The 27,478-nt window shown below is 38.9% G+C and overlaps 1 protein-coding gene across 1 annotated transcript in view; it reads left to right on the top strand.

The window, feature by feature from the left end:
- Window positions 1-27,478, top strand: part of cacna2d3a (calcium channel, voltage-dependent, alpha 2/delta subunit 3a) — a 293,959-nt gene that overhangs the window by 206,509 nt on the left and 59,972 nt on the right. Inside the window, exons 12-14 of the mRNA XM_053503660.1 lie at window positions 13,381-13,459; window positions 15,865-15,998; window positions 21,777-21,794. Of these exons, the coding sequence (XP_053359635.1) occupies window positions 13,381-13,459; window positions 15,865-15,998; window positions 21,777-21,794 (231 nt within the window). The remainder of the gene's footprint in view (window positions 1-13,380; window positions 13,460-15,864; window positions 15,999-21,776; window positions 21,795-27,478) is intronic.

The following is a 27,478-nucleotide window of genomic DNA, read 5'->3' as shown; positions in this document are numbered from 1 at the left end:
ATTCTTTTGTCCTCCTTTTGGGATTCACTGGTAAACTCCCCTTGGCGGCTCATTGTTAATGTTTTCTTTTTGTGGTACTATTATGTGTTTCCATGTGTCCTGCTGAGTAACTGCACCACTATTATCCGGCCATGTGTCGTGCAGTTAATGTCCCCGTACTCTTTCTGTCATGATGTCAGTGTTACACAGATGCATGGTATAATTAATATTCTTCTATGATGCTTATTAGATTAGTGTTCCAGCGCCCCCCTTTCCGAGCTTCTTTCTTTTTTTTCTTTTATTTTCGTAAATATTTATAATTAAGTTTTTATCTATCCTTATTCTGACATCATGCACTACCATGTCGTTATAGTTTTGGGCATTTTTCTGTGGTCTTTACTACTTTTTTCACCGATGTTTGAAGATCCGGCATGTGTTTCCTTTGTTTACACTCGGGATCAGCTTTTAGCTCTGCGCCCAGCAGCGGTGCTGCCGGCGAATATACACGATATCCCCAGCGAGGTGAGGAGGAAGAGACGGGGTGTCGAGCCGGGAGGGAGTGTCATCGCCCGAAAAGGAGACGTTACAGACCTATCCCCTCTGTTATCATGGGAAATGTAAGGTCTCTCGGAAATAAGATGAATGAACTAACAGCGCTAACCTGATCTCAGAGGGAGTACCGGCAGTGGAACATCATGATGCTAACGGAGTCCTGCCTAACACCGCTAACACCGGACACGAACGTGGCGCTACCCGGTTTCCAGCTGCTGCGAGCGAACAGGACAAGGGAGAGTGGTAAGAGGAAAGGAGGGGGTAATGGAGCTCATTTTCAACATGAGCCTAAAGCTGGGGAGAGTTCCAAAGCTCTGAAAAACCTCTTGTGTGGTACCAGTGCTGAAGACTCAGCCCACATCCCAAGGACCTAAACAGCTACAGGCCAGTGGCTCTGACATCCCACTTGATGAAGACCCTGGAGCAACTGGTCCCGGCTCACCTTCGGCCCCTGGTAAGCTCATCACTGGACCCACTTCAGTTTACATACCAGCCTGGCCCTGGAGTAGAGGATGCCTTCATTCACTTACTGCATTGTTCCGAAATCATGTTCTTTGATTTCTCTAGCGCCTTCAACACCATCCTTCCAAAAATCTTGAGGGACAAGCTGGAGTACAAAGGAGTAAATCATCACCTCACGACATGGATACTGGACTACCTCACTAACCGACCACAGTACGTGAGATCTCAGGGCTGTCTGTCGGACATGGTGGTCTGCAGTATGGGGGGTCCACAGGAAACGGTTCTGGCCCCGTTCCTCTTCACCATATACACTGCAGACTTCACTCACAATTCCACCAACTTCTTCCTGCAGAAGTTCTCTGATGACGCTGCAATAGTGGGCCTCAATACTGAAGGGGATGACAAGGAGTACAGGGAACTTAACAAGGACTTTGTGGACTAGTGCCAAAGGAACTACCTCCAGATCAACACTGGAAAAAACAAAGAGCTGGTGGTAGACTTCCGCAGGCACAAACATCCTCCACTACAACCACTGAACATCCAAGGCATGGTCATTGAGTCTGTGGAGAGTTATAGGTACCTTGGTGATCATCTGAACAATAAACTAAACTGGACTCACAATTCAAACGCACTCTACAAAAAGGGCAGAGCAGGCTCTACCTGCTGCGGAGGCTCAGGTCTTTTGGAGTGCAGGGCCCACTTTTGAAGTCCTTTTATGACTCTGTGGTGGCATCAGCCATCTTTTACGGTGTGGTCTGCTGGGGCAGCAGCATCTCTGCTGGGGACAGAAAGAGACTGAACAGGCTGATTCGGAGGGCCAGCTCTGTTCTAGGATGCCCTTTGGACCCAGTGGAGGTGGTGAGTGACAGGAGAATGGTGGCTAAGCTGTCTTTTAAAACATTTAAAACATTTAGAATATTATTGTAAATGCCTGTCATTCACTCTCTCTATGTATCCATATATTCATTGAGTACAAACATATTACTTAGTCAACTGTGTTTACTTATAGTCTAAATATATATTCATGTCAATATTTTTTACTACACAGATGTCCATATTTTATAGCCAGATTGTATAGTATACATTTATACTGTTATCTTATCTTATCTTATCTTATCTTATCTTATCTTATCTTATGATTCTGAGATTGTGAGAAGCCATATTCAGAACTGTGGACTTTCAGATTCTTATTTATAAATTTATTTATAATTTAGTTTTTGAATGTTTGAGCGGTACATCATTGTAACACAGTTTTATATATTAGTCCTAGACTTACTAACAATTAAATTCTAAATTTCCACACATACTAACAGACCACGGTTTAATCACGGAAGTAGCTCACGTGTATTGTACAAAAAGTAAACACTGCAGTGGACCAGATATCAATATTTACATTTATATACAATATTTTTAGTGTGTAAATCAATGTATAAAATGTTCAAAGTCTGGTATATTGTATGTGTGTGCGTGTGGGAGTGCAGGAGAAATTAGTCTGAAAAAGAATCAGTCCAGGACCACAAAGATAGAAAATAGCTGCCCTGTAAAGCGTTTTTTTGCCACATGAGGCAGTGTTGGAAAAGGGGACAGAGATTTAGTCCAGAATATTGGTACTGTATGCTTAACATTGTATATTCATGGCAAGATGTGTAAGACTCACTTTGTTAGACTTAAGAACAAATCAGACTTATAATCGTGCTCCCGGAGCAGAACTTGTTCGTAAGTTGGGGACAACCAGTATTGTTATATTGTTACGGCCTGTGCCAGAGATGGGCATGCGCCTCAATCTGTTGTCGCTCCTTGCTCATTAGAAGGGACAGGGTTGCGGGAGTCAGACACAGCGGTATAAGATTTATCTTTAATACTGTAGATCTTGGGCTTATCCTATGCTATAAAAACAAATCAAGTAATGTTTTTTACTGCTTTCTCCAACATGGTGATCAAACGGCCCACGTAAAGTCCAGTCTTTGAAGTTCCTGGGGAGCATGGAATTGGCCTTCTTGTATGCTACTATTGTGCTCAGCCTGGTGAAACGGCAATATTCAGTCCACACCAATTTGTGAAATGTAATAAATCCATATCGGAGGGCGATCTCCACACTTACTGTTTCGATTAAAGTGCTTCGTGCATTCCTTAAGAGAAGCTTCGAGCCGCGGCGCATTCCTGGGGCTTACGCGTGATTCTGCCGCTTCCGCGGAGATAGAAATAGCCTCCAAGCATTTGACATTAGACGGCAGGTTTTTGGGTGGCCAGGGGGCGGAGTGTCAACGACGCTCCTTCCCTTTTCTTAGCAATCTCCATGATGAGTTAACCCTTTCATGGAGTAAGCTCTATTCATTCTGTGTTTTCGTGCCATCGACTTATTTATTTATTTAAATATAGTTAATGTGGAAGCGTGGGGTTATATGATGGCGCCCAGATAAAAGAGACACTTCCAGGCTAACTTTCGCCTGGGATATCATTCTCTCTGAAAAGCTAACACTCTCTTCCAAGCTGTGTAGAGGAGGGAAAAGGTTTTTTATTCAGCAGGTCAGGTTTGAATCCATTGCACACCATGGCGGTTTTGCAGGCCTACCAGGCTGACCTGCAGAGAGACTTAAGCACTGACGGGGCTCTTGAAGATAGGACGTTCTGGAATTACGCCAGGCCACAGACTTGTCTCTTCGTGCAACAAAGCAGACGGCTCGTGCTATCTGCCATTTTATGGCTGCGATGGTTTCCGCGGAGAGGCACTTGTGGCTGAATCTCATGTGCATCAAGGATAAGGATCGTGCATTCCTCTTTGATGCCCCCATCTCGCCTTCCGGCCTGTTTGGCGATGCCGTTACCTCGGTCACCACTAAGTTCGCCACTACACAAATGTTGTCACATTGGATGAGGGATGCTATTGCCTCAGGCTATGAGGCGCGTGGTCTCACTTCGCCTCTAGAAATCAGGGCTCATTCGACCAGGGGGATTGCCTCATCTATTGCGCTGGCAAGAGGTCTGACATTTGTCAGATTTTATATTCTGAATGTTCTTGCTACTCCGGGCTCATGGGTCCTCGAGTCAGCCTCCCAGAGCTAGCTCTGAGACCTCCTTGGCCTTTGTGTGCACAGGCTACAGAACCTTGGGGGTCTAGACACTTGCAGTGCAGCGGCGTTGGTATTCTTGTTCCCATAGCGTTTTCACGCAGCATTAAGTGTAGCTTTTAAAAGGGAACTTTGTCTCGGGTTACTTTGCTGTAATCCTGTTTCCTAAAAATGCGGGAACGAGATGCTGCTCTCAAATTCCAAAATTGATCTGAGAAATGTTTCTGGTTCATTCCTATTTATAACCTGCAGGTGCGCTTCATCAGATGATGTCACCTGACCGAGGTTATATATGCAAAAATTTGGCTTGTTTGATACACACATGCTTCACAACTTGCAACACAGAAAGATGTTTCTATAGCGTTTTTATGCAGCATCTCGTTTCCGCTTTTTCAGGGAACAGGGTTACAACAAAGTAAACCGAGACGGTCACCCACCCTTGCATTGCTTGCATTGTTGCCTTGCACCTCCAGGGTCCAGGTTTGATCCCTAGCCAGGCTCGATCCCGTCTCTGTGTGCATAAAGTTTTATGTTCTCCCGGTGCTTGGTGGGTTTTTTCTGGGTTCTCTAGTTTGCTCCCACAGTCTAAAGACAGAAAGATTAGGCTTTCCCAAGTTGCTCATAGTGTATGAATACATGTGTGCGTGTTAACCGGAGATTCTACCATGGTCATACAAAATAGGAATATATGGTCATATTATATATATATATATATATATATATATATATATATATATATATATATATATATATATTTATACAATGGTCACTATTGGCCTTTAATGGTTACCATTGTCCCTAGTGGGACAAAAGTGGTTCTTAGATGAATGTATGGTAAACCATGAGATGTCAGGATGTAGTTGCTGTCTATTAAATAACACTTTGTATTTGGTATACATAATTTGCTGCTAGGGGCAGGCTTTTTTCCTTAGAATATTTACAGTAGACATATTTTAGACCTACTCTGACACTGTAATTAAATGTTCACGCTATAATAGTTACACTCGCAAAATGATTATGATCTTTAACAACAATTTTATTTAAAATTTACTTGAAAAAATATAAATTGTGACCTGACTCTAGCATTGTAACCAATGATGGATAAGACAGATTTCTTGTAACCAATCATAACGCAGAAGGCAGAAAATCTTATAGCATAGATAACGAATTAGTTTAAGTTTACATGAAGTTACATGAAATTATCTTGCCTAACCAAAATGTATGCTTACAACTCACTCCTGGTGTTTGCATTATATACTGTTTGTATGATTTAACTGATGTTGATTAATGGTCATTTGCAGTTTACCTTATTTATAAAGTCAGTCGGTAAAAAAGTCAAAAAAAGTCCTGCTATTGATTTCCTTAATTTACTTTCTGCCCTGAACCCATTCTCTCCCATTACACCTGTGGGCTATTATCTGCACTAGCTCACTGCTAATGACACGTCGGTTCTAATGATTACAGAATTTCAGCATGGTCTATGAAAACACACCCATAAACAGCAAAAAACTTTCTCAAGCTTCTTTTCTTTTCAAGTGCAGTTTAAATTATATTAAATTGAAATATTAAAATTATAAAATTATATTGTATCTTCATTATATCTTCAGATGACTAGTGCTAAAATTAAGTACAGCCCAATCTTGTGTTTCTTCAAGTAAGCAACATTTAAGGTTATAATAATGTGAGCCTGATGGGGAACTGATGAGGACAATTAACATTATTAACTCTGAGCTTTATGATTTCCGCTTTTTAGGTTTTTTTATTAATATTATTTATGCATTAAAACGCTAGATGCCAGAGAACCCTTTTCCAAACAACATACACAGGAGATTTCAAATCATGAGGCAGCAGTGCAATGCATAATATCATACAGATCTGGCTGGTTTGAGTTAATCATAAACTGCTGATCTCTTGGGATATTCACACATACAGCAATCTCTGTAATATACAGAAGGTAAAAAAAATAAGTAAAAATTGCGAGGAGAATTGCCTTGTTGGTGATTGATGAGAGAGGTGAAAGAGGAAAATTTCCACATTGTCCTGAGCATACAGAAAGCCTAAAGCAATTCAAATAAACACCATTACAATCATACAAGAGTGTATGTATGAGCGCAAAATCTTGAGCACTTTACAGTGTTTAATATTCTCTGGCAAAAATGTAAAAACATGTTTGCCAGAGAATATTATGGTAGTGAAGTACTTGTAAAGAGGAAGCTCTTTAGTTTTTCTTTAAAGATAGCCAAATTATTTTTTTTGTGAGTAATGGGAATCTGAGTATTTGGCCACTGACTTACAGGAGAAAAAAATGGCCAATTGTAGATTGGAGCACAACCTTTTTTTTTTTTTTTTTTTTTTTATAATTTATTTTTCCAAACTCCCAATCTATTATTTAAAGAGTAATTCAAGAAACTATAGACAAATAGTAATAGTGATCATACAGTGATCATAAACTGTATTACTACTTATTGATCACTTAGTTGTGACAAAAACAAAACTTTTTCCTTAACATGGATTTTATCTAAAAAAAAAAAAAAAAAAGATGATGGTCTTAAACATCAAGTGCCACATTATGTTGAGCAGTGGCATCACTTTGTTGGTTAAATTCAGTAAAATTACATTATATTTATAAAGTTTAATTTCAGTTTTTTTTTATTTCTATCATGTGTTTAACAATGGTCATTGTTGCAGAGAAACTTTACACAATAAAAAAAATATAATATAATAAGTGTGAAAAATTTAAGCAACAATGTACAGTATAACTTTGTGCGTGATGGGCAAGCCGAGGGCATGATGGCATGGAAAATCATGGCAAGGAAAAAATTCCTGAGATGACAATAGGAAGAAACCTTGAGAAGATCCAGACTTAACAAGGAAAACATCCTTATTTATTTGACATCAATAATCATGCCAAGGTCTCTTACTGCTGCACGTGATAAAACAAAGAGGCCATCCAGACTTATTGTGTCAAGAATCAAGCTACATGTGATCCTATAACCAGCACTTCTGTCTTTTCAGAATTAAGCGGAGGAAGGATAATAATCATCCAGTGTCTGATGTCCTTCACACAATCCCAACATTAATAAACTTGTGTCACTCATCTTGCTTTGCTGGCACATCTACCTGTGTGTCATAAGTTAATCAATCAAAATTCACCACAAATTAATAACAGTAAATAAAATGAGACCTGAGCCAAGTGAGTGTCCTACCCTTAAGTCCTACATTCATATAAATTATTTATGTAAATAAAAAAAAAGAAATTTATTCTAAGCCAGAGGCATGAAGTCTACTTCTTTGAGGTTACCAACTGTTTCGAATTGTTTGTAGCAATTTTTGTCCTAAAACTATTTAAGTGAAGGCAGTCACAAGTCATCTTCATGGTTATTAAGTGAAACATTGCAACAGTTGTCACATCCATCTTTAAGTATATGCGTGGCTATATTCAGCAGCAATAAGTGGTCTCCATGCAGTGAAAACTTAATAGGTAGGGCATCAGGATGGATCAGACCAGTCCAGAGGGCAGATCTGGTTGGGATCATTGGTAACTCAGGAGTGCCATGTGTAGCTTGACAGAGAGAGAAAGAGAGCAGTTAGGTATGCTTACGATTATGTGTAAGGTCAGGGTATATTTTGTGAAGAGTGCAAGCAGGGGACTCTGGCAGCTACTGTATGACAGCATAACTAAAAGGGAGAGCCAGAAGAAACCACAGACATGAGAGCTCCCTTAACTCCCTTCAATGCCTATAAAACTAATTGAGCTTATGAGAGTGGAAGAAGACAACATCTAAACATACTACAGTGAAACCTCAGATTGCGAGTAACGCGATTTTGCGAATGTTCCGCAAGACGAGGAAAGATTTTTAATAAATTTTGACTTAAAAAACAAACAAGTCTCGATTTACGAGTACCAAGTATCATGTATTACGCATGTGCTTCTTGTTTTGATGCTGATCGTCACGTGATTGAGAACTGAGCCATTGGTTTTTCCCTCTCTTGCGCTGTGGAACTGTGGGTAATCGTTTCCCCTGCTGGGTCTTAGTGCGCTTCTTTCACTGGTAAAATCAACATCCGTGCACACGTGTACTGTTTACTGTAACACTGTGCCCACCTGTGTGAGCGTAAAACATATTTTATTTTGTGTCTGTATGCGTGTGTGTACAGCGCGCGTGTAAAGCAAAAGCAAGTCTCATTAGAAAGGTTAAAGATCCATTTTCTCTCTCTGCATCAGCCTGCTATTTGTGTCTGTGTGCGCGCGCATCATTGGACACTGTGCCACACACACACACACACACACACACACAGTCCCCTTCTACTTTCACCTTCACAGGCACACACACACTCTTTCTCTCTGATCTACATAGAAACACTGCTCTGTCGCGATTCTTTTCGAAGGTAAAGTGCAGGTTAATTTGTTTAATTTTCACTTAACCGCAGTGATTCCATTTTTTTTGATTCCGCAGTGATTTCTTGTTTTAATTTTCCGATAAACAGTGCTTTCGTTGTGTGCGCGCATGTGTGTGAAAAAAGTGGAGGAAGGGTAACTGTGTAAGATGAGAAGGGGGAGAGGGGGAGGGGCTACTTACTTTGGATTTACACTCTCACACACACATATACAGCGTCTGCGCCTTTTTTAACGTAAAGTGCAGGTTAATTAGTTTTATTTTTACTTTATATTTTGTGTTAATTATTTTTATGTATTTATTTTTGGGGGCTTTGGAAGTAATAATTTAAGTTTCTATTATTTCTTATGGGAAAATTTGATTTGGTTTACGAGTGTTTTGAAATACGAGCCTTCCGGAACGAGGTTATGCTCGTAATCCAAACTTCCACTGTAGTTGACCATAACAGTTTATGCCTGTCACCTCCAGCTAAGCCTCTTTACCTAAAAAGAACCATATAAAAACTATTTTAAAAAGGCTTGACAAACAAATGCTTTAGGCCTACAGTATACTGTATCTGAGTTCTGAACACTAACTGGGAGATTATTCCATAACTGTGGTATTTTGTAAGCAAAAGCTCAGTCCATCTCTGTAGACTTTGTTAAACAATGTAACGAAAAATAGTCTGCACTATGACGTCACAATCTACTTTGACGTAGATACTGTGGAGCATAACATACCAGTAGTTCTCTCAGGTAATGTGGCACAATGCCATTCAGGACTGCATATCGAGGGCCCTACTCCCTAGCTGCTGACTTTATTTGGGGCTGGGATTTCTTCCTAGTTTAGATAAAAGCAATTGCCTCCCTTGCTGGTCGAAAGCCCTTTAGCACAAAAACAGCATAGAGACCCTGGTGTCTTTGCCAAGCACTTTGAGGCAACAAGTGAGATTGTGCTTCCACAAGGCACAAAAGACATGTTGATGAGCTAGCCCAACCTACGTTATTAAATGTACTACATAAAATACATACTGTACTGGAATTGAAATTTTTGACCTCTTACAACATGGATCAGGAGTTTTCTGATCTAATGGCTGTTCTTATTTTGTCCATCTACCTTGTTGAAACATCATCATCGTAACAGCTCCTCATCCCAAGGTCCTGTCTTAGACCAGCTAGCACCTGTCCTTGCCCAAGGCTATTGACATATTTTGTAAATCTACTGAGCCCTACTTAGTCAGATGCCACTGTCATGCCGCATGCCTCAGCCTGGTCTACTGTGTCATATGCCTTTCATTTTCTCTCAGTTTGTATTTTTATACCAGCCTAGGAGACTTTTGGGCTGCTAAACTTCCTGACACATGTAGTGGTGTAAAGTTTATTTTGTACTATATAGGTCAGCAGGAGAGGATTAATGATCCTACATAGTCCCACACAAACATTTATGCTAGTAGATGCTTGTGTAGCATTTCTCATTTGACAATTTGCATTTTAAATAGATTTTAATTTCAAATTTCCTCACATTTTTAAGCGTACCTTCTGCTTCATACTGCATGTGTGTGTGTGTGTGTGTGTGTGTACATGTGTATGTGTGTACGTGTGTGTGTGTGTACTGCATGTGGGCCCATGGACCGGACATAATGATGCAGACAGAACCCATCTGTATATAACTCTCTAAGGGGCAAGGGGTCAGTGAGTCATAAACGAGGTCTCTCTCTTACACTCTCTCTCTCTCTCTCTCTCTCTCTCTCTCTCTCACACACACACACACACACTTACTTGCAGGAGGCTTGTCCACATGTTTGTGTGCCTGTATGGTACAACCTTATAGGCTTGTAATTCTTGCTGTTAGTGGTTCCTTTACATTTACATTTTCAACATGTTTCTTACTAATACACCATCAGTACACACCCAAATTGTGTGGAGAAATAAATGTGCACAAGCATGAAAAAGTTGCTTCGAGTAAAGCATTATAATTAGTTTAGTATTGTTATGCATAAACTCAGAGTATATAAGGTTGCATAAAAACAGAGCTTGCAAAAAATGATTTTGTCTTTAGTCATGTCCAAAAATGTCTTTCACCACACCAACTGGATAATATTTTGTCACTGCCCTTTTTGGCATCAAAACCAGTATAAACCAGGCTTTTCACTTTTTCCCTGATGGCCAGAACAGGGTCTAAAGTTTATGTGGAACTGCTGTGTTTTCTATAGGGAACACCAAAACTTTGGCAAACATTTAAATATTAACTAGATCTACAATAATAAAATTTTTATTGTCAGAAAAAAGGGAGGGAAAAAAATGTAAAAAAGCTCCAGTTTAAACAATTGGGAACTGCCAGAGAATTAGGTTTAAAGAACATTGCATTCTTGAGGAGATGTGAATGTGGTAGAGATGTGAATGTGGTTCTTGCTGCTGTTTTTTAAAGAATGTTTACGTTTACCCACTACCTCAACATCATATTTTATGTTCTGTAACTGTTATGTTTACGTTTACCCACCACCTCAACACCATATTTTATGTTCTGTTATGTCGTGGTTGCGCACTGTCACTTTGTTGTTGCTCTTGTTTGCACATTTGCACGTGCACTTTATGTTGTCTGTTAAAATAGTTATACTTAGCTAGTTTTTGTTAATTTATGTTGTAATTTATGTTAGGTCTCTCTGTCCTGTCTCTGCTAGCCAGTTAACTAGGCCTCTTGGTTAGCTAGTTTAGTGTCTCTGTTAATTTATGTAGTAAATTTATGTTGCATGTAGCACCTTGGTCCTGGAGGAACGTTGTTTCGTTTCACTGTGTACTAACTGTATATGGTTGTAATGACAATAAAGCCTACTTGAACTTGAACTTGAAACACAGAAATACAGTTTAAATAAAAATAAGTCATCATCCTTATTGTTGTTGTTCTTGTTGTTGTTTCAGAGTATTTTTAGGAGGCACTGCCACATGTTTTGACATGCTGGATTTTGCTATTTCCCATAAAAATAAAAATTGGTAGCTGGGCTGGCTAATTTTATTGCTAGAAATCTGAATGTACTGTAAATGTACAAATGGGTGCCATGAGATCTGGCAAGCTTGCTCCTATGTTGCGTGACATTAGTGCTTGAAGACTTGAATCTGGAAGCTTAATCCTTTAAGACCTGTAAGTTGCAAGGTGGGGTCTCAATGAATCTACCTGGTTTTTCAAGCATATCCCACAGATATTTAAATGGAGACCAGCTCATTGTGGTTTTCAAATAATTCTTGAACCATTTTTGCAGTGTGGCAGGGCACACTATACTGCTGACAGAGGCCAATGCCATCAGGGAATACCATTTCGATAAAAGGGGGTACTCGGTCCGCAACACTTACTTGTGCTAAGTAAATGTTAGTGCATCTGGCTGCCACTGATTCCAGAGGTTGTTGTTGTTATTGTTGTTGCTGCTGCTGTTATCTCTGTGGGCTATATTGTATTGTTCTTGCACCCAACGCTTAAGGGACATAATCTGGATATACAAGCTGCTGCCTTACCCATACTCATCTCAATTGCTTTTGCGCCACTGTAAACATTTCTATTGTCATGCAGATGATACACAACTTTACACGTCCACAAAGCCTGACCCTGCTCTTTCACCTTACTGCCTTACCAATTGAAATCTGTATGGCAATCTCTGATACAGTAGCACTTTGTCCCTCGAGTCCCATACTAACAATCTCTGCAGATCATGTTACTCCAGCAATGTAACCATTTCTCATCTTCACCCATTCCTCAACCCACAAACCCCTGGCAATATCGCACACACATTGGTCACCTCTGATACTGATTACTGTAAGTCACTTTTAACTGGTCTCCTCCATGAACTTTAGCTTATCCAAAATTCTGCTTCCTATATCATAACTTAAATATCGATCATGCATCACATTATATACACCTTTCAACAGCCTAATGACTCTCTATCAAATAATGTACTGTATAAAGTTTAAAATTCTCCTCCTTACTCTTCTCCTCACTCCAAGCTTGGCCCTTCTTATCCATTATAGCTTGTACAGGTTTACATCTATTTTCACACCCTTCGCTCTTCCCCATCATGGCTCCTCTTTACACAGCCTTCCTGCCTAACCATAATGGGTGTCAAAGCATTTAGCTGCACTGCTCCTCATCTCTGGAATTCTCTTCCACAAAGCATCTGTAATATAGACACTCCATCCACATTTACATCACACCCTAACATCCATTTGTTAATATTGTTTTACTGTTATTTAATACCTGATGTTATTAATTAATTGCTTGTTTGAATTTTGGACAGTTATGCAATTTGGATGTTTTGTGAACACCTTGTTAAATACTTAACAAAACTATGTGTGATACTGTAATGGCTCTCATGATCATAAACAATATTTGTAATTGAACATTTTGCAATGTTCAACAATATAATGTTCTACTACTTTTTGTTTGACTTACTGTAAATATCACATTTTAAGTATGATTTTTTTATTAAGTAGTTTATTTTTATTAAAACTCAACCAACATATTTTTGACAATAAATTACACATTTATATAACCACAAACACAACTGTAGTCTGATTTATTCATTATGCCAAAACTGTGTGAGGTAGAGTTATAACTTCTAAAAAATGTATACATTATAGTGTGTGTGTGTGTGTGTGTGTGTGTGTGTGTGTTGCATATATTTAAAAAAAGGTTTTAGATTTATTTTCCTTTAAGCAGAAAATTGGTTTATTATGCTTAATATTTAAATATTGCAATTACTATACGTTTATCATTTCATTTATTTACAGGTAGGTGGATTACAAAAATTTTCTAGTGTTTTAGTTGGTTAGCATTCAAAGAAGGCTAAAAGGATGACTTCAATATGTGAAGCCAACTAGTGACTACAAATATTGGCTTTTAAGCAAGCAGTCTTGATACAAATGATTGACAGCTAATATCTGCCTCACTCTTCACAGGTTCGTATATTCCCTTACCTAATTGGACGAGAGTCTGCCTTTGCTGATAATCTCAAATGGATGGCCTGCACTAACAAAGGTTTGGCTTCCCCAATTTCCCTTCTCATCCTGCCACTCTGCAAAGATTTAGACAGACTGTTTAATAATCATAGACAGTGAGGTGGATGGGAAAACTGAGTGTAATTAAATTACATGTCAGTCAGATATTCATATAGTTGGAAATTTCCCACTGGCATTGAAGTCCACAACATGGAAATAATATATGTATATGCAAATGTCTTGAGCCACCACTCATTTCTTCCTATTTTGCCTTCAAAGATGGCAAGGAAAAAGTGAAAGTGTACCCAAATAAATAATGTGTTCTGTGACATATTTAGACTTTAATAGGCATAGACATATCTATATAGTTTAAGATCATATTTAAACAAATAACTGAATTAAAATCATAAAGAGTATGCAAATGTAACAGTGTACATAACAGTTAACATACTACAGTATATACGAGGTGGTATCCAAAAATTTTAAGATTAGCCTTTTTTTCAATGTATGTCCTCCTTCAGACACCTTAAAATCTGGCAGTAGGATTTGTTATTGACAGTCTGGCCCCTGGGGAAAAATTCTTAATGTACAGTGCTGAGAATTTCAAAAAAGACAATGAGCATGTACTTGGTCAAGCTGCAGACCTGCCTCACCTTTACGTCCTGAAGGGCTCTTTCACTGTGAAAACTGATGCTTGGTCTCAGGGAGATATGAAGGTCGGGTCATCCACCGCACGTTGACAAAGTTCTTGGCTGACTTCAATGCCATGATTCTGAACTTGGCAGCAACATGGCACATGTTTACATCACACATGAGGATTGCCTAAACTTTTCCATATGACGCACGGACAATGGCAGCATCCATGTTGTGGATTGTTCTCCAACAATCATCATGTATTATGCAAAGTCTTTCTGATTTTTCCTTGTCTTTCAGCCATGTTCTTTCGCTCTTGAAGTGTGGGCACCACTCAAAACACCTCGCACTGCTCATTGTAGCATCGCCATAACTTGACAAATCATGTCAAATGTCTTTGTGGCAGATTTGCCCAGTTTCACGCAAAATTTTACATTTACTCTTAGTTTTAACTTGCTGTTCATGTTAAAAACCAGACATGGTAACGCACATGGTCAGAATACCACCAGTTGCACAGCTTCCTTTTGGCACACTGTGACTGTGCATGCACATTAAAATCCATTAACATTATTTTAAGTATATAGACTTTTAAAATAAATCAAAATAAAAATTGTTGTTGTTAACTCTAAAAGTTTTTATTCAACATTTTGAAACCATGAAACCCTCAATTACAACAATGACCATGGCAGAAAAAGAAAATAAGTCATTATAATGATACATAGGATGCATATGATGTTTGTGTAATATTTTAAGAATTTTTTACCCTAATAGGTAGAATAGGATGTTTTTGAAAACATTATATTAAATAAATACACTTAACGTCACCAGATATAAAATGTACCTCAGATTATAGAATAGCTCATACAGTATAGATAAGTCATTGTGAGTATGTGTACATGTTAGAGCCTTGTCTGTTCCTTTGTCTGGATGCAAATGTTTCACATCATAGCAACTTTGAAAATCCATTTTCACTTGCCCTGATTTTCCTCTTCAGTGCTTCTCCCTGATGCCATTGTGTCACTGCATTTTCACTTGAATGATTTTTGGACAGGGAGAACCTTGTATGGAAAATGGATTACTAGAAAATATTTCTCTGATCTAATTTAACTTTTTTTTTAATCTTACTTTCGTCTGACCTCAGCACTATTGATATAATAAGTCATACAATAGACATAAAAACTACTGTACTTTTAACATTTCAACTACTGTACAATGACTGCTGGTACATTAACAAGGCTTTACCATTCATTTTGTATAACTTTAATTGAACTCAGGTATATAGCTTTGGGAATTCTTATTCTGTATAAGTCTAAAATCAGTTTAAAGATACCAGGCTGTTCTAATTTTATATTTAAAAATTGGCTGCAGTTGCTCTATTCATTGTGTAATTGTGATAAAGAGTTAGGAAGAGACATTTTGTTAGCATTTTGGGAAAGGGTCAGAGTAAAACTATAAAACTGTCTATTAAAAACCTGTAGCATTTTTTTTTTTTTTTTTTTTTTTGGACATTGAGGACTTTTAAGTTCTCTTAGTAACATGACAAGTTCCACTTGTTTTTTTGTTGAAAAAACGTTATTGCTGTTAGAGAGTAAATCATAACAGGAAGTAAAATGTTACTTAATATCAACTGTAACTATAAACAGGCATTTTATTATTCAATAAATAAGATTAAATTAGATAGTAAATTGCTTTTGTTTGTTTGGAACATATGGTTGTTAGGGTAGGAAAAGTCATTCATCACACCAACCCATAGGCTATACATCATCAATTAATATTGATGCTATTAACTGGATGCTGTTCCTTAATTTGCAGGGTATTTTACCCAGATCTCTACCTTAGCTGATGTACAGGAAAATGTAATGGAGTACCTGCATGTACTCAGTAGACCAAAGGTGATTGATCAGGAACATGATGTAGTTTGGACCGAGGCTTACATCGATAACACAGTAAGTAGCATAACTTGTACCACATATTGGTTTTAATACCAGCAATCAATTCAGGTATTAAGTCGCATAGTTTACAATGCAACTTTTTACCTGATTTCATAATATGGGTCACATATACTGTATTGCTGCCACAAAAATGTATTCAAAAGGAGATTATCCTTATAGTACTCAATGGTTTTTAAAGGGATAGCTAGGTGCTTTGCAAGTCTGTCTTAAATTGAAATTGAGGTGCATATAAGTACATTACCATAGGTCTTGATTTTTTATACATTTTTTTCTCTGCACATTGACAGTGAATTTTGTCATTCAGAATGTGAGTACAATGTAGGTAATTAAAGCCAAATTCCAAAATTTTTTGTTCTGTGCAAAAATTGCCTTCCAAAGTCAGCTTAATCAAGTGGGTATTAACTGTTTGCCTAACTGGAACTAGTTGTATGGCTAACCGGAACAAACCATATGGATCCATATGCCCAGTTTTGGTGAAAGAACGTCTCTTTGCTGTAACCCTGTTCCCTAAGAAAGGCGGGAACGAGATGCTGGGTGAAAACGCTATGGGAACATCTTTTTGTGTTGTCGGTTGTAAAGCATGTGTGTGTCAAACACGCCAAATTTTGGCATACATAACCTCGGTCAGGTGACGTCATCTGCTTAAGCGACTGCAGATTATAAATAGGAGTGAACCGGAAACATTCCTCAGATCAATTTTGTCTGAAAAGGACGTCCAGTTACACAGGCAGTGCGGCATTGGAGCGCAGCATCTCGTTCCCGCCTTCTCAGGGAACAGGTTTACAGCAAAGTAACCCGAGACGTTCCCTTTTAAAGGCTACACTCGATGCTACGTGAAAACGCTATGGGAACGAGAATACCAACGCTGCTGCACTGCAAGGGTCTGGACCCCAAGGTTGTGAAGCGTGTGCGCACAAAGGCCGAGGAGGTCTCAGAACAATCTCTGGGAGGCTGACTCGAGGACCTGTGAGCCCGGAGTAGCATGAACACCCACACTATAGAATCTCACAAATGTGTGCGGAAAGGACCAACCTGCCGCATGACACACTTGGTGCAGGGGAAACCCTCTTGCCAGCGCAATAGATGAGGCAATCCCCCTGGTTGGATAAGCCCTGATTCCTCGAGGCGAAGTGAGACCACGCGCCTCGTAGGCTAGGGCAGTAGCATCTTTCCCTGATGTGATGAAAAAGGATGCTCTGACTTACGCCACTACTGTAGCTAGTGCGGTGGACGTAAATCTGAAGAGGGCGTACTGAAGATAGTAGGTGAAACCTATCCCGCTCCGGAGCTGTAAAAGGCGGAGGACAGAAGGCTTCGAGGAAACTGGGTGCATGGTCAAGAATGAAAATAGTTGCTGAATAGCTCTGACTAGCCCAGGGGCAAAGTCTAGGCAGGAAGGGAAGCCTGCAGATCTCCAAAAGTGATTATAGGATAAAAACCATCTTAAGGGTCAGAAGCCAGACAGGCGCTGACTCTAGTGGTTCGGGAGGGGTGTCAGCCAGTCCCCATCCGTCAGAACATGAGAAGCCGAAATTGCGGCTACGTACATTCCGAGGGTACTAGTGCATAAGCCCGAGTAACTTCTTGCAGAACTCCAGCACTGAAACAATTCGGCAGTGGACTGGGTCTACATGTTCCGCCATGCACCCCTTTTAAATATCCTCTCCTTGAGGGCATACGTTCTTCTAGTGCGTTGAAGGTACCAGGGCTCCCAACTCCATATGCCCTGAAGTGTAAATCGCCTTGAGGGACAAAAACTCGTCCTGTGCCCTGGTGCGCTAGCTTATTGAAGCGGCGCAGCACAGTGCGCTCTGGCGATCATGGGCCAAAATGTACATCGCCCTGAGGGACAGGGACTCGCCCTGTGCCCAAAACAGAACTGGTGCGCTAGCTCTTTCAAGCGGCGCAAGCACAGTTTGCCCCATTGATTATGTACAAGACTACCCTAGTGTCGTCCACTCGCACTAGGGCATGGTAGCCTCTTAACTGCTGGAGGAGGTGTTAAAGGGCCAAAATAAAGCCACCAGTTCAGGGCAATTGATGTGCCACGCAAGAAGATGGCCTCTCCAGCTCCCTTGGGCTGGACGGCCATCTAAAACCGCACCCCTGCCCGTGAGGGAAGCATCTTTCGTTAGCATCTGCGACGACAAAAGGATGCACGTAGAGTGGGACCCAAAGTCAGAAACCGGGGTCTGAACCACATAGAAAGGGTACGAAGCCACCTGGCGCTTAACCCATATTTGCCTCCGGGGATTGGCCCCTGAGTAATCCCCTGGCTTTTAGCTATAATGTACATTGCCCTGCGGGACAGGAACTTGTCCTGTGCCCCCAAGGGAAACCTGGTGCGCTATCTATTCAAGCGGCGCGAACACAGTCCGCCCTGGCGATTATGTACGAGACTACCATAGTGTTGACCACCCGCACTAGGAAATGGTAGCCTCAACCGCTGGAGGAGGTGTTTCAGGGCAAAATAAAGCCATTATTTGGGGCAAGATGGCCTCTCCAGCTCCCTTCGGGCTGGACGATCATTCAAGACCGCAACCTAGCCCGTGAGGGAAACATTTGTCATAAGCATCTGCGACGACAAAAAGACCCACGTAGAGTGGGACCCAAAGTCAAAAACCGGGGTCTGAACCACATAGAAAGGGTATGCCTCTTGGAATTGGCTCTGAGTATAATCTTGCTTTTAGCCACAACTGAAATCACATCTCATGTGCAGTGGCCCAAAGGTTTCACCGTGGACACAGCTGCCATGAGACCTAAAAATATCTGAAAGTGATGAACAGTCATTTTCTGGCCTAGCTTGGTTTCCTTCAGGGTGTGATGTGAGAACTGGATCCTGTAGCTATCACTACAGTGCTCAGTACCCAAGGAGATATACCTGGCAGTAGCTTTCACGCTGAGAGGAATTCTACGTGCCCCTCCCTGGGGGGAGCCACCCCCACGGTCCTGGACGACCCCAGGACTTCTTCTTTGTGATGGAGACAGTACGTAGGTCCGACTTCTTCAAAGCTGATTGCAAAGCGTGGCGCGCCGCACACCAGTCTAACGAGGGGGTCCCCGGCTCATAGCGCTTTATTTCTGCGCTTAGCGCTTCGCGAGAGGCAGACCAGGTCGGGGCTGGGTGGCCGACAGTCCCGACCCTTGAGCATGGCGGGGAAGGACTTTCCTGAGGGCTTGTTCATATGATTTCGCCTCCCGAACCTAGTGGCGACGTTAACAGCGTCGCCAAACAGGCCAGAGGGCGAGATGGGGCATCAAGGAGGAATGCACGATCCTTATCCTTGATTCTCTAGTGAGATTTAGCCACAGGTAACTCTGCGGAACATCATCGCAGCCAACGATGCACGAAGAGACAGGTCTGTGGCTCAGCGTAATTCCAGGAACGACGTTCTAGAGCCCCGCCAGTGCTCAAGTCTTTCAGCAGGTCAGCCTAATTAGCCTGCAAAACTGCCATGGTGTGCAGTAGAGCACCAGCCTGATCAGCTGCCTGAAGCTCTTCCCCACCAGGGAAGATGTCAGTCTACACGGCTTGATAAGGAGTGTATGCTTCTTTTCAGGGAGGATGATGTCCCAGGAGAGAGATAGCCCAAGCATCTCTTCTAACTGGGACATCATCATATAACCACGCCTTCGCATCAACAACATTCGAATAATTCGAAGATGATGGCATGAAAACATGGGATGAATAAGGCTATTCCATGAAAGGGTTAACGTGTCATGAAGGTTGCCAAGAAAGAAGGGAGAGAGAGAGCAGTGTTTATCCAAGGCTCCTCCCCCCGGCCACCCGACAGCAATCTGTCGTATTTATTTATTTATTTTTTTCGAGCGCTTGGGGAAATCCCGCTTCCGCAGCCAAATACGAAACGCGATCGCTCGATCGCATGTGTTACTTACCTGCGGAAGCGAGAGTAAGTCTTTCCTATCCATTCACAAGAAGTGCTGGAGCGCGCTTGAGAAGTGGACGGAAAACTTCCTGATCCGGCAAACGCGAGAGAAAGGGGGATTCCCGTCTCTTGCACGTCTGCCATATTGCACTGTTTAACCCAGGAATGCGCCGAAACAACGGTGTGGAAATCGCGCTCCGAAAGAGTGGAGGCATGGATATCCTAACAAACTTCACCATATCGGTGAGTTAATATTTTTAAATTCGCTTGCACACATCACACGCAAACACAATATTCGGTCCTTTGAAGACAAAAAGATCTGAGGAATGTTTCCGGTTCACTCCTATTTATAACCTGCAGGTGCGCTTCATCAGATGACGTCACTTGACCGAGGTTATATATGCCAAAATTTGGCGTGTTTGACACACACATGCTTCACAACCGGCAACATAAAAAGATGTTCCCATAGCGTTTTCCCGCAGCATCGAGTGTAGCCTTCTCAGGGAACAGAGTTACATTAGTACATTTGTACTAAATACACTGTAACTTTGAAAGATACCTTGAATTAGCTCAGTGGGACTGCAGAAGCAGTCTTAACTTTTGAATGCATTTTTTCCTTGAAATGAAATTGTACCCATGTTCAGGGCGACAAATGTCATTGTCAGTGTGTAGAGCAGGAAAACTTGTAATGTCAATTTTCTAATGTAATGTACTTACACCTGGCACCCATACACCACTCAAATGGTTACTGCCATACTTTTGTCAAACCACTTGAATTAAAGTGTTGACCTCGCTGTTTACCTTTCCAGTTGTATACTGTATATACTGTATAAGATTTATTAAGCATTTAAACTCACTTTCAACAAAACATTGCATCTTTCTGCTGTTACCTTCTTGAGACCCAAATGTGCACATATGAGGAAATTATATTTTCTCCCAACAACAAAGTTTATGTCTATCTTTGCATAATTTTCATGTAAGGACCCCGTTTTTTTTTTCTTTTCTTTTTTTTAAAACATCAATTAAGTTCACAGCTATAGTTCCAGTTATCAGATGTTAATATAAGGAACCAATGAGGAGAAATAATGGTGTACATAGCAGTAGAGTCTGGGGCTCAGGATGCTACAGTAAGAGATGGCAAAAAAAATCTTAAAATATTACATTAATTATGTTGAGGACATACACTTTTATTTTGACAAACTCAAACAAAGTTGCTCTCTGCTCTTAACATGTCATTTTTTATGCTTGCTTTCTAGCTCCATGAATCATTTCCGAAAGTGTAGGGTATATTTTATGCACTTTATCTTAATGTACAAGATTCTCCCAACTGATCATTCTGTACATTCTTGGCAGACATTGCATTATTAAATTTAAACAGTACAAGTAACATTACACACTGAGATTGTCTATGACATCTATGTTTTAATTTCACTATACAAAAATTTGTAAATTAATAAAGCCTAAATTGATTGCTTTCAATGCAAACAATAAAGATGTCCAGTTGATTTTTTTTCTTAAAATTTGACTAGTTTGACTAGTGTTTTTGTTTGTATGACAATAATTCAAAAGGTACAAAAATTACACTGTTTAAATTTAAAGCATTATTTATGATTACAATAATGCAAACTGCAAGAAAGACTGCATTTGATAGTTTGTAAATCCATTAGTTTTAGTGGGTTGACTGTGGAACTACATATTTATGAAAAATGTTTTTTACCTTAAATATACAGTAGGCTATAGAAAACAGATTGCACATACCTTGATTACCCACAGTAACTAAATACTAGTCGCTCAAAACAATGATAATGATTAATGTTTTCTTTAAAATGTATTTGTTATTTTGATGTTTTATTTTCTGTTTTCTTATTTAAATGCTGTGTTATAGCTCCCTCAGGCGCAAAAGGTAATATTACAATCCAAAGTCATCACCACAAATTTAAGTGTGAGCATACAGTATACAACAGTGTTTCGACTCAAAGTTAAAACCTGGGCTGAAAATATGTTTTGAAATGTGATTGTAGCCATTTGTGGGCACCCTTGGCTTGCTTTTGCTTTGTGAATATCTTTAATTTGCTTTAATGAATATCTTGTTCACCACCCATGTATGTGGCTTCTGTAACTGTTGTGCTTCATCATGTGTGCATGTTCACATTTGTGACATACAGTAATTTTGTACTGCAATCATAAGGTTAACACTGTTTTCTGTCATAATTTACTGAATAATCTTTCTGTTATAATTTACTGAATGGCAGTACTTTTCTGAACTTGTACTTAAACTCGAGAATGTGTGCATTCAAGTAAGAAAAAGAAACTCATTTAAAACAATGTTATTTTAATTAAACGAAAACTACTGTATAAACCCATAAGCATAGATATTAATTTATCAGTAAAAAAAAATATTGGGTTTACTTAGTAAATAAAACTTCCCTAAGCCATGTCTTTATTTCTTCCTTAGCTACAATAAGATCCAAAACTTTTTTGTTATATGTGACTGATGAGGTTTAACTTATTCAGCTCATTATTAACAAAGCATTTCTTTTACTAACACTCTCACTAATCTACTTTTATCAGGATTGTAGCCAAGGATCAGACATTAGATCATGAATCAGACACTCTTGCATGATATGAGTTGTTAAGAGCTTGCCTCAGGCTATGATTAATGGGTGTTGTAGTTGTGGTTCCACTTGAGTGGCGGCTGGCAGTGCAGAACGTCCTCTAAGCTTCTGAATCCCGTTCGCAGCTCACAGACTCCATCCATCATACCATGGATTATTTAGTTTTGTTCTTTCACCACCCAGGATGAACTGACTTTGGGTAGTTCAGAGATTTTTTGGGGGGAGGTTGCTGGCAAATGGATGTAAGTATGTGCAGAGTGCTAGTGCTGATAATGTTTGAGGATGTAACAGAAATGGGGAAAAGGAAGTGTTTGAATATAATACCTGCTTTTTGTATAGTGTTCTGTATAATACTATACAATGGATTCATGAGTCTAAGCGTGTGCTGTAGTCAAGAGATTAAAATTTAAACAATGCCTAGATCATGGCCTTGCTGTCTGGCATCCTTCCTCCTCTTTTACACCATCAGTCACTGTAGCCTTCTAGCTTATAAACACCAATGAACTTCATTCATATCTCTTCCAATAAGCTGACCTGTTACATTGCAGATTGGTGAGATTGGGTGGCTTTAGTATTACTAAAATTTACTAAAAGCAGTAACAATAATAATGCACAATATACCTACCTACCCACCCATCCAGTTCTTGGATATTTCTGTTAACAACCATAAAGAAAGCCAAATATTAGATGTAGATATTTATTCAATTGACCACATGTTACAATATGTTGAAGAATTGTATCTCAAAGGTAGTTAATATGGTACATGAAAATGGGTAGAAAATAAAAGAAAATGGTTCTTGTCTTACTCTGGTGACTAACAAAGTTACACAATTAAATACATTTACATTTGGCAGACACTCTTATCCTATACACATCTGAGCAGTTGAGGGCCTTGCTCAAGGGCCCAACAGTGGCAACTTGGTGGTGGTGGGGTTTGAACCTGGGATCTTCCGAACCGCAGTCCAATGCCTTCACCACTGAGCTACCCCTGGCCTGGTTCTTGGTGGCAACCTGTAGAACATTTCAAACAGCGATATATTCTTAAGTCTTTATTTTTATATTGTCTATAAGTCTAAAAAAAATTTGTAAATCAAAATTCCTGACCATGCCCAAAATGTAAGCCTTGACACTACCAAAATACTATAACCATTTGAAAACGTTAAAAGATTGTAGAGAGTATTTTTTTTTTTTATACAAAAGATGCTCATTTTAGTCACAAAGCTATACTATATATATGCTATTATTGTAGGGTGATTCCTCGGCCCTCACCTTTATCCATTATCAACTGTTTCATCGTAGGCGCTAAGATTCTTATGATTACCTCTCTTACTTACTTTACTTACTTTAGATTACTACTCTATCTGTCATGAAGACCCATACTCTGCCACTGGAAGGAAATAGTGTTAACCTCCCCATATACTGTAACAGCTGTACCCGTATATAAAAGAGCTCATCATATATCACAAATCTGTCATATCCTTGTACTTTTTTTTATCTATGCGGCTTTGAAACCGCACTTATTTTAACCTCAACCTAGAAAAAGTGCTTCAGGTTTGTGTGTGCCCTTTAAAGATGTACAGACCCTCTTCACCTTTGGACTTGATTTAGCAGAAAATATTACTATTAGAAAAGGCTAAAAAATGACATTTGTTCAGTTGCACTGCAGACAGGAATTATAGTAGCATTTTGAGCACCATGTTCTAGAATGCTTTCTAGCTTTGTTTATATTATTATTGTTGTTTTAAACTGATTCAAATATTGTATAACTACTGGTAACCATATATTTATGATTTAGAGTTTTTTTTTTATGGTTCCCTCCATGACAACTAATAAAAATTTATTCTAAACATTCATCAGATGTTCTAAATGCTGATTTTTATGTAAATCGAATCTAACAAGTGACAGATTTTCCTCGACTTAACATGGTGTTATGTGACTTAGATGGACTTAAACAAGAAAATAATGACAAATTACTTTGTAGTTTAATACACCTTTAGTATGTAAGAATACTAAAATGCTAATGGTGTGTCAAAGACCAAACCCATGCACTTCAGTTTAGGGCATAGACTCTGAACTGTTTTTTTCCAAGCTGTTATTTATAATGTTGCTCTATGCACATAAACTTGATTTATGTTATATTTAATAGCAACAAAACTGATAATAAAATAAAACTGACTGATAGTTATTAAATTTAATATTAAATTAAAATGTTATTATTATTCCATTAATGTGAATAAAGATTATTTTATAATAAACTTAGTGAGAATGATAAGACCAAATTGTTTAAAGGCAAGAAAAAATTGCAGGCATGCATAAACAACTTATGAGCTAAAACCAGAGACTTATTTTACTTAAGGTACAGAGAAAGCATTTTTAACCTCTTTGTTCTGGTGTAGGGTTGTGCAGCATTGATTTGTCCCTGATTATACATTTTTAATGTTATTGTTTTTATTTAGAAATTGTGATAAATTATTTATTAATTAGAAAAATGGGAAACGTAGCATTTACGCACTTTCAAGTAAAGGAATACATAATAATTATTTTGTCATCTGTATGGCTTTAAACAGTTATAATTGCAACAACTCAGCCATATGGTGGATTTTTAAGTGATTGTGCAGTAATACTCAGTACACCAGGAAAAAAAACTAGGGAATGGGTTCCAGGAATGGTTTGTTAATATTGGACTCAAACTCATGCATAGATCTGTTTCAGATTTTATTTATTTTTTTATTAGCAGGAAAAAGAGTACTTTGATAATGTAAACTAATCAGCAATAAACATCACTCGGTATTGTGGCAATGTGCAGGTGTAGACACTTAGAATTCCTTCTGCCAGCTGAAGGTCATTCACTAGCCAAGTCCAAGTTAGTTTCCAGCTGCAAACTCAATGCTCCATGTTTTCTTTAAAATTAAACCAATATGACAATGGGATATCTTACTTCCACTCAATGCAACTCATGATAAATATATGACATATGACAGTGTGATCTTGACAAAATCACTGGTCAGTTTGCCTGATCTTACTCTTACTGTTTACATTTGGTGTTTATACTGATTAGGCGACTGAATGCAATTTTTGTGCACATTTGTAACTGAAAACCGACTCTGACTTACAGCCCCTCTCTTAGTTTGGAGAGACATATCAAACCCGCTACATGTCCTAATAAAGTCAAATTAAACTGCATCATCAGTTTTTTTAAAACAGAGACTAAAAGAAAACATTTCAGAAACCCTTTACAGTTTAACTTATTACACATCACAGCATGAATTGTTTCAAATATAAACATGCATCTCTTTGACCACAAATCTGAATGTGCTTTAAGTGTGAATATGTCTGAGTGTGTATTTTGTCTCTGTGAAATACTGTTTAATATAGATTCTTGATTGCACATGCCTTTTTATGAATTCCACTTGACTATGACCTACTGTATAACATTTTAAGTGTGCTTCTGTTGACTAAAGTGTTGCAAATTGTTTGTTTTTATGTGCTGAAATATATATATATATATATATATATATATATATATATATATATATATATATATAAATCAGATGTTCCGGATATTTGGTATGGGATTCATTTTGAAAGAACAAGACGGTTCACGGTAGCATATTTCTACAAGGTAGCACAAATAAAGTTCAGATGATCGGTTTGCTTCTAAAGTTAAGCCAATCACTGCTCCTCCTGGTGGATATATACAGCATTGCATTGGCTTTCACACACACCTTAAAGGTGTGAACAAGGTGATGTTGCCACTACGTTTAAACCAGTTGAGGACCAGCCATGGATCAGCCAATGTTCTGTCATAGACAAGCCAGCATTTTAAGATGACTGGATCTGTAAAATAATGAGGCGTGACAATATTTTTACATCAAATAAGCCTATTACTGTGTGAAGATAACTTTAACCATGTAATAGTTATATATAGCAGGACAGGATGTCATTCCAATGTCACCATCAACTGGCAGTCACTGCAAAGGCAGCTCTTAATTAATTTTCTAAATAACTTCGTTTGGCACGTTGTCATATTATTACCATTATGTGACTATGCCTGCTAGAGGTTATGGGCATACAAAGGCCGTTTGTCCCTTGATATTTTCAGTTTTGCATTTTGGTTGTGTTTCTACACACCTTCAGTGCATGTGTGTGAGACAACAAATCCATACTATCTTATTTCTATTATACATGATTAATTTAATGTGGAGAAGGGATTTCCTGAATCTGTGTCAGCTATTATCCAGTAATTAGGCAGCGTCTCTAACAGCTGTGCCACGTCCACATCTGAGACCACATTATGTATTGAATTATGGATCCATTCATGTTTCTCAATAAGCCTATTTTGACTGTCCCTTTAGTTTCCCTGCTTACTTATGAAGAACTTTCTCTGTAATGTTTTTACTCACCGTGACTTTGTCCAGTATGAATTTACGAATAAGCACATTGAAAAGTAGAATATATAGTAAGGCATATACAAATTAATCATTGGGTGAGTGGGATGAATGCAGAAAGTTGTTTTTTGTTTTTGTGTCATTTATGGTATATCAGTATTACATTTGGGAACATCCATGATAAAGCCAGTCACATGATCTCTAAGTTTGACTGGGCTTTTATGTTTTCTAATCATTAGTGATAGTTTAAAAGGTATTGTTTTTATTGATTCGGTTATAAGCCACTGTGCTTTTCGAAATGGTTTTGTAATAGCCCCAATAAACCATTACTATTGATCCTCTTTTTTATGTGACACACCGAAAATTATCTCAATATAAAAATTGTATAATGACTTATTGATATATCAACTTTAAATTGGATGTTTTGTTAAGGACACAGCATGTTTATTTAGTAATTTATGGTCTATATTTATAATATTAATATCGTCTGTATCCTAAATATTGTCTGTATCCTTTTTCCAAAGATTAATGGGGCGCTACAGTACTGTAGGTGCTTCTAATTTCTCTCTCCACTGTACTGTGGA

The sequence above is a fragment of the Clarias gariepinus genome, chromosome 9 (assembly GCF_024256425.1).
Source record: "Clarias gariepinus isolate MV-2021 ecotype Netherlands chromosome 9, CGAR_prim_01v2, whole genome shotgun sequence".
Lineage (NCBI taxonomy): Eukaryota > Metazoa > Chordata > Actinopteri > Siluriformes > Clariidae > Clarias > Clarias gariepinus.
The sequence above is the reverse complement of the archived record's forward strand: the minus strand, read 5'-3'. Positions and strand labels throughout refer to the sequence as shown.